At 40.9% G+C, this 8960-nt stretch overlaps 1 protein-coding gene across 1 annotated transcript; it reads left to right on the top strand.

Moving 5' to 3' along the window:
• Nucleotides 1-272: 272 nt before the first annotated feature.
• On the top strand, nt 273-2144 carry CER1 (cerberus 1, DAN family BMP antagonist). The gene is made up of 2 exons (XM_033085062.1): nt 273-800; nt 1851-2144. Exons 1-2 carry the CDS (start codon nt 273-275, stop codon nt 2142-2144), a joined length of 822 nt encoding a protein of 273 aa, XP_032940953.1.
• The last annotated feature ends 6816 nt before the right edge of the window (nt 2145-8960 follow it).

Here is an 8960-nt window from a genome sequence, read left to right as displayed (position 1 = left end):
TGACTCCTCCTGTCCTCCACAACATCCTGGGTTACTAGATTTTAGATAGGGGCTTCTAATACACATAACTCAGATTGAAAGCAGAGATTCATTAGCACAAACTTCCCTATCATAATTGTAATCTACAGTAATTGAATGCAATTAGCCCCACCAGGGTCTCCCCTGAGCCCTCCTCTCCTCTGCCATAATCTGACTCCAGGTTCTTTTATAAAGCTAGCATACCACATTCACTGCAATAGCAGCAGATCTACAGGGTTGCCCTTTCCAGGATCATGTCACTGCTTGTCCTTCAGATCTTAGTGCTCTCATGTCTTGGAGCCACAGAGCTACAAAGAACTTCACAGCAAAGGAAAAGCAGAAGGCCATTTCAGCACTTTCTCTACAGAGACAAAAATCTGTTTGAAAGACAAAGTGTTCCTGAGCTGGTAAGCGAGAGCCCAGTAGCAGCTGAAGAGATCCTGAAAGTACCAAGCTTTTTTGTATCAATTCCACAGACAGCATCTGGAAGTGAGAAGAAAGAGGAGAAAAAAATGTCTAGATTCATACTTCCTAATACAGGACTCCATGCAGACCAAAACCTGAGAACATGGGTTGCACCCCGAGAGACCTCTCCAGTAGAAAACTTCTCTCCACCCCATCATTCCAGCAATAGAGAATCTGAATTTCCATACAGAAAAGATGCCAAGAAATTCTGGGAACATTTCATGTTAAAGAAAAATTCAGCATCTGAAGAGGTTGTCCTGCCAATCAAGACCAATGAAATGCACCAAGAAAACTGCAGAACCCTGCCTTTTGCCCAGGTAAGAACAAGTATCCAAAATCAAAAAACATGCCTTTCCCCTGTCTCTTGTAAGCAGCAGCTAAAGAGACATAGGTTATTTGAGTGGCTCAGAACACTTGCTTATGATAAGTGGCTGAAAGACACTGTTTAAAAAGTTTTAGTCTGATGAGGCAAACTGCTAAATTTCAGCACTGGAAAGCTGCAGACTCGATTTTTATGGAGTTATTTATTATTTTTAAGCACAGATACTTGGACATAGTCTTAGCAGCCAGGGAAATGATGAGTAATTATCCATTCAATGAATATATATCTCAACTGTAGATCTGAATTATGATCTCTGTCTCTCTCTTTATGTATAGATATAGATATGTATGTGTATACATAAATATACATACACGTGTGTGTGTATACACACATACATATCTATCTATCTATCTATCTATCTATCTATCTATCTATCTATCTATCTATATCTATATCATCTATATCTACACAAATATAGCTATAGAGAAAGAGAGAGGTCATAATTTAGATCTACAGTTGAGATATTCACTGAATGGATAATTACTCATCATACACACGTGTGTGTGCATTTACCTACTCTCAGGACAAGTATTTACAGGAAAATGGTTGTTTTCTTACAGCCAAGTAAGGATTGTTTTCTCCTGTATTAATTAGAAAACTGATGCACATGTCTAATTCTGTGCTAAGAATTTGGAGAACTGGTAAATTATCCCATGCACAGATGAAGCCATTCTGTCATATTGTAACATCAAGACAAACAAATAGTATAGGTAAAAGTCCTGTATTCCTTGTAAGTCAGCATCTATTCTCAGTGTTTCTGTAACCATGATCTCTCAAGGACCATGTCTTTTCACATCCAGAACTAAACTTATTTCACACACACATATGTACATACAGATGTTGCCTAGAAACCTGTACTATTTGTTCTGAACAGAAAAATGTGCAATGGTTTTGGGTTTTTTCCCCTTTTTTTGTTGTTCATGCCTTCTAGCAAAGTCCATGTGCCATTTCTGCATCAGAAACATTAAACTACTTTCTGTTTCAGGGTGTTACTCATAACGGCTGTGAGAAGGTGACAGTACAGAATAATCTGTGTTTTGGGAAATGTAGCTCTTTTCATGTTCCTGGTTCAGAAGATCATCTTTATACCTTTTGTTCTCATTGCTTGCCCAGCAAATTCTCCATGAAGCGCCTGGATCTCAACTGCACTGATTCTATTCCAGTGGTCAAAGAAATTATGATTGTAGAAGAGTGCAAATGTCAAACTCGGAAGATTAAAGACCCTGTGATTGGATCTCTACCGTCAGACTTGTATGAAAATGTACATGAGCACAATTAACCATGCAAAGTACCCCTTAACTTGTCCATAATAATTTTCCAATGAAAAAATTCAAACAAGTTGTCATCATTCTAGTGCAAAAAAAAAAGTGAAAATGTAGACTTTCTACATGATCTCTGTCTCAACACTAACTTTACCTAAAGTGCAACAAATGTTTCCTTGCAGGTATTAAAGAAAAGGAGGTGAAATTACTGGGCTTATGTGTAAAGGTCTTACTTTAAACAAGGTAAAACTAAAAATTCTCCACCTTTCCTATCACTGTTTCTAGGATGCTAATAAACAAAGGTGGAACTAACATGATTTATCAGTGCAAACCTGAATGTTGACTTGTTTTCATTGCCTTTGCTTATGGGAGTGTCAGTATAGCTCTATTGTCATCAACAAAGATGAGATTTTAGGCTGTTCCCTACAAAAATAGGTTTACTTTGACATCAAGATAATGGTAGGAGAGTGTAAAACATAAATGGACATGAGATACATAGAAAGCTGTGACTAGTTCATGTCATACTCATTGATCCCAGCTGGAGTTCAGTTCTCATTGAAAACTAATGTACTACACAATTTACACCAAGAGATAACGGCAAAGGGTATTTTGCCATAGAAATCACTTGCTTTCTTTTCCACATTCACTCTGTACCTTTATTTTTACTCAAAGTGGTCAACTGCAGAAGGAGAAAAAAAAATGCCATACTCCTACAGAAAACATCACAGATGAATAATACACTGTTGTTATTATTTAAATTCATTGTGTAAAGACAATGCACATTTTCCAGTCCAAGGAATTTTAACATTGTCAGTGAATCTAAGATAAACTTTAAAGAATGTTCTCAATGCTTAAACTAAAGCAGAAAAGGCATTTGTAAGACAGAAAATCTGAGAAGGACTTCATCATCATAGCAATACCTTAACAACTTTACAGCTGAGAGCCCTGCTAGGAAGCACTGGAGTCTACTGCTAGGCAACACAGCACCAGCGACTATGAGCTGAACTGCTGGCTTTCCTGCTCTCTCCAGCTGCTGCTCCGTGGATTTCTCTTGCAGACCTGGCACACCAGACAGAGATCAGCTTCCAGCAACAGAGTTCAGTATATTTCTGCGCCAGTTTTGTCAGTCCTCTGGGAATCTGCTCGCACACCTGGGCCACTGCTGTTAAACTGTCAAAGCTCTTTTTCAGGGTATTGGCAATCACTATCAACTTAGCTTATTCAAGATCAAATTCAAGGGCTGGGTAAATGGTTCCTTTTATTTGAACTGCAGTGGGATTAGAAGTATCCTAATATTCCTTCAGCAAATATGTGCAGCACAGCTTTGGAGCCCAAGGCACATGTTGAATATTTACTAAAAACTGCATCTGAATTAGATTCTGATACTGGATGTGCATCTGTTTGCTTCACGGGTCACTTGCAACAAATGAACTGAAGATTATTATATAGTTACTTTTCATTAAATATAAACCAATTTTAAATAATAAAAATTGCATACTAAAACTCAAGAAAGTCTTCTCTCTATTCTTTTACATGAAGGACTGATGTGAAAACTGTACATGGCTATTCATATGCTATGGCATGATATATGACACCATTCTAAGTAACTAGCTATCAAGGTTTTATAATCCCTGTATCGTGTGCAAAAATTTGTGTTCATTTTCAATCAAGCCTAAGGAAGAAAAGCACACACAGCATTAAAGTTCTCAACTTTTTTCTCTTTATTGATGATTTTCTTTTTAATCCGAAAAAGCCACATGTTCTGAGATGTTTTACTCAGAATGTTTGACACATGTTTTAAAGCTGTCTGAATAGACAAGAATCTTAATCCACTTTATTTTTTTTTTTTTGTTATCTGAAATGCAAATACGTCTTTAGGTTTGATACTTACAGGCAACCACTTGAAGGAAGGACTTACATACAGTCCCAGTAAGATCACACATCGGTTAAAAAGAAAAATCTTCCAATTTTGTAATTTTGACAAAACTGATGATATACTGCAAGTTTATCATGAGGATGTCTGAACCAAAGCTATATTGTGGACCGCAAACTGTAGAGCCTAATCTTTAAAGCTTCTTCTCTGTGCTAAAGCACTATTGCAGTCAAAGAAAGCTATTCATGTAAAGAGTTTGCAGGACGAAACTCTTAGTGTGAATTTGCACAGCTTAAAAGTAGGTGAAAAGAGGTAATGACAGCTGTAGTAATTGCTAATTAGATTAGTGCTGTAGGTTTTTTGGATGTATGTTTAATTAACTCAGCAATGACTGGTTGCATGTAATTAGCACAGTATTTTGCAAAATCAATCAATGTGTTAATTGGATCAGATTTCTCAGCATTTAAAAAATCCATATTAGAAATATATTTTATCCAGGGCCTGACAGGATTTTGTTTTCTGGGCATAATGATCGCCTCTACAAGCAGAACACTTTGGATCAGAAAGGTGAGGGGTGTGATCCATATACGGATGCCTTCAGTAGTAACATCATAGCAACAAACCCTAGCTGCGTCCACTCAGAGCTTGCATGCATTCTGTAATGAAAGCTTTTCCAGTGCAGCTATGCTGACAATCTAAGTGCTGCCAACGGGACTTACTTTACAGCACTCCTTGTGAAAAACTACCTTACAGAACAAGCCTATAGTTGCAGAGCTTTCTGGAAATTGTAATCAATTACAAGCAGAGTTTCTACACTTCTGCCCTTTGATTTTTCGCACTGTCTCTTTTTCAAATGGGTGTGCTTTGTGGAGAAAATAATTGAAGAGAAGTGCTGGTTTTTTTCCTACTGCTTTAGCAAAAAAAATCTTCAGTCCAGGCTATTCTTTTAAGTGTGGATATAATGCAACCAGCTTTAATGCCTGTAAATACATCAATCACCAGGGTTACATCAAACTCCTATTGAACTCTGCACAAGCATATATTGCAGGGAAAAGTCTCTGAAGCTGCACTTCATGCTGTGCTTGGTACTTTGTTCATCATCTGTGAAACATTCACAACTACCCCCATGGTTCTCGGCTGACCAGCTTTTACTGGCAGGTGGCGAAATCTCTTGCAGTGCTTTCTCCTAAGTGTACTCACTCACTCCTTGCTGCAAGAGCAAAACAAGACTCCTTACTCAGACAGAAACTCTCTGCCAGCTGCATAACCATGCCTGGAATCATAATACGCTGAGTTGGAAGGGACCCCCAAGGATCATTGAGTCCAACTCCTGATCCTGCACAGGACAGCACCAAGAGTCACACCACACGCCTGTTGTCCAAACGCTTCTTGAACTGTCAGGCTGATGCTATGACCACTTTCCTAGGGAGCTCTTCAGTGTCCAACTACCCTCTGGGGGAAGAACCTCTTCCAAATGTCCAACCTCAACCCTCCCTCAAACAGCTTGAGGCCATTCCCTTGGGACCTGCCAGCGGTCACCGCAGAGAAGAAATGAGTGTCTACCCCTCCCCTTTCCTTCACAAGGACGCTGTCATATCCAAAATGAGGTCTCCCATCAGTCTCCTCAGTCAGGCTGAACAGCAACTGACCTCAGCTGCTTCTCATAAGGGGGTTCCTTCCCCTCTAAGACCCTTCACCATCTTCACTGGCTTACTTTGCAGGTTCTCTAATAATTTAGTATCTTTCTCACATTGTAACACCCAAACCAGCCCCCAGCACTGGAAGTGAGGCTGCCCCAGCTCAGAGCAGAGCAGGACAGTCCCCTGCCTTGCCCGGCTGTGATGCTGTGCCTGATGCCCCCCAGGACAGGGTGGGCCCTCCTGGCTCCAGGGCACTGCTGGCTCATGTCCAACTTGCCATCGACCAGGATCCCCAGGTCCCTTTCCATGGCACTGCTTTCCAGCATCTCCTTCCCCAGTCTGTCCATACATCCAGGGTTGCCCCATCCCTGGTGCAGAATCCAGCACTTTCTCTTGTTGAATTCCATATGGTTGGTGATTGCCCAGACCCCTGATTTGTCAAGGCCTCTCTGCAGGGCTCCCTGCTTTCAAGGGCATCAACTCCTCCCTGTTTTGTGTCACCTGGGAACTTGCTTATTTTCCCTTCCAGTCCTACATCCAAGTCATTTCTGAAGATGTTGACGAGCACAGGGCCCACGATGGAGCCCTGTGGAGCCCCACTAATGACAGGTCCCCAGTCTGATCTCACCCCATTCGCTGTAACCCCTCATGCCTGACCCATGAGCCAGCTGCTCGCCCATCCCATGATGTGTGTATCCAGCTGTGGGCTGGACATTTTGTCCAGAAGGATCCTGTGAGAGATAGCATCAAAAGCTTTGCTGAAGCCTAAAAAGATTACACCGTCTCCCCTTGATGAACCGGGTGTGTTACTTTCTCTTAAAAGGAAATCAGGTGTGATAAGCAGGACCATCTCCTCATGAGGCCATGCTGACCAATTAATGTGTTGTCCTTCAGGTGTTCTTCAACACCACCCACAAATATCACCATAACTTTACCAGACACTGAAGTAAGACTGACAGGACCCTGCAGTTTCTACCTTCTGCAAGATGAGTTCTTTGTCTTGCCCTTCTTAAAAACCGGACAATGTTCTCCAGCTTCCAGTCAGCTGGGACTGCTTTGGATTCCCAAGACCACTCAAAAATCATTGAGAGAGGCTTTGCAATGACATCAGCCAGCTCTCTGAGGATTCTCGAATGAATCTCATCCTATAGATTTGTCGAGATCCATCTGGAGCAGCAGATCCTGTTCAAGATACCCAGAAGTATGTGTAGTGCCAGATGGTGCATTTTTAACAGGTGTGCATTTTTAAGAGGTGCTACTTCAGGTCCTCCATAAGACAGTTTACCAGTAGAAACAGGAAACACTGCTAATGAATTACAAATATTTAGCATTTTCTATTGTGCTAAACTTAACTCCTTGAGTATCTGGCATGTAACCACCAACTTTAGCTTACCTGTAATCATTCCCTAACAGCTGTGCACACTCCTTCTGCTCCGGTGAGAAAGAATGGGGATTACAAGACTCTCTAGTTGGCCCCATTACAAGAATATTAAAAAAGTCAGGGCAAGCCTGATGTTTCTCTAAGGACCTTTCTGAGGCATTTTCATTTTCCCTGGTTTAACTACTGCTTTTACCAGTCATTTAATCTGACATTCTGCTGGTGGCTGGAGCCCACAATCAGGGTGTTCAAACTGAGCAGGGATGTACCTAAGCTGCCTTCGGAACAACGCCGTATCTGCTGAAGTTTGTTCAAACTCACCTCGCACAGCATAAATGTGGAACATTCAAATAGTCTGTTGCCCTGCCTGGTCTTTAGACAGTAACTCTTGGAGGAAGAGAGCCATTAGAAGAACTAATACTGAACATCTGTGGCTGGACACTATCTGAGCAGAACTCCTCACAACACTGAAGTGCCTAAGATGAAAATTAACTCCCAAAGTTACACTACTTCCTGGTCCACCTTCGTAGCCCACTTAATCTATCTGGGCTGCAAGATTAGGAAATTTAACCATGTCTGCTACTGAGGAAGGCAGATTAGAAAACATAACTTGTCTTTGATTTTTCTGGCTATTAAGTAAGAGAGAAAATGAGCCTGAGACACATTTTCCTTTAACACTTACTCAATAGGTCACATTTTGACTGACAAAACTTGTGGGCCACAACAGGCTTTGTTTCAAGCATGCTGTTTCATTGACACAAACTTTTTTCTTCATGATGTGGATCTTCATGACGCCAAGAATTCTGCTCCCATTCTAGAGCTTACAAGTGTCTTCTATGTATTTCACCAAGGTTTACAAATAAGCGAGCAATGCAGGGGTGCTGCAGGAATGTGGTAGCAACAAATTTTAGAAGGACCCAAGAGATAGAGTACTGCTGAGAAGGCTGACTTCTCAGCTCAGAATGTATCTGTGCACAGACAGACAAACAGACAGACCCCTTCTGCACATTGGTCAAGGGGTACAGCTGGGCTAAGAATGAACCCTGGAAAACAGCTTCCAGAAGCAATGCGTTTATAAGCTGTAAGAATCCTGGGAGTCACAGTGCACACCTCTCTCTCGTTCGCATGTGTTCTCCATAACAGAGCCTCAGCTGTTACTGCACATGGCTTGGTTTTAGCAGGCTGATTTAATATTTACAGAGTGCCAATAAAATTTATAGGACGACAGCTGGTGGCTCCTGCGGTAATTTATAAACAGCAACAACAACACAACACAGACATCACAAAATCCAAGAGGAATTCTATGCCATTGTGCAATATTCAGCACTGAACAAGGTAAATAATTCTGCAGACTTCTAATGATCTTTCTGTAATACACTCATATTGGGTTTTATGTAAAGTCCATATTATGCAAAGCTAGTACTCCCATAGGTATGTTTTTTTACACAGAATGGAGTTCACCACAAAGACTCATTATCTATCTATCTATCTGGATTTGATATTCTGGCAAAAGAGTCAGGTAATATCTCTAGGCCAAGACTTTTCACCTGGAAAGTCCAGCACACAACTGCCTGCTTTTCCTCCTGCAATGTGCTTTCTCAAAAAAACCATTAACAAAATGGGAATGCTATGCTATGACTAAGCCAGAAAAGACCACTGCCCCTGTTCCACAAGCTATGTTTACTACACATTCCTGAACAGAAAAAAACCACAACCTGTCTGGCAGTACTACAGGTCTAAAGACTGGCCATTATCAGCGTACCACTGCAGAAATGCAAATGCCTGGTATTCAAATGGAAAATAATATTTACTGACTGATTCTTTTTCATTCCACAAGAAACTTTCATTGATCATACTATTATTCTTTTCTTACACTTCCATTTTACTTTCAAAGTCCATGGTTTCCTTTACGTTCCTTGACTGTCTTGGTTTTTTTTCCCCA

Source organism: Catharus ustulatus, chromosome Z (genome assembly GCF_009819885.2).
Source record: "Catharus ustulatus isolate bCatUst1 chromosome Z, bCatUst1.pri.v2, whole genome shotgun sequence".
NCBI classification, from domain to species: domain Eukaryota; kingdom Metazoa; phylum Chordata; class Aves; order Passeriformes; family Turdidae; genus Catharus; species Catharus ustulatus.
This window is presented reverse-complemented; position numbering and strand designations above follow the sequence as displayed.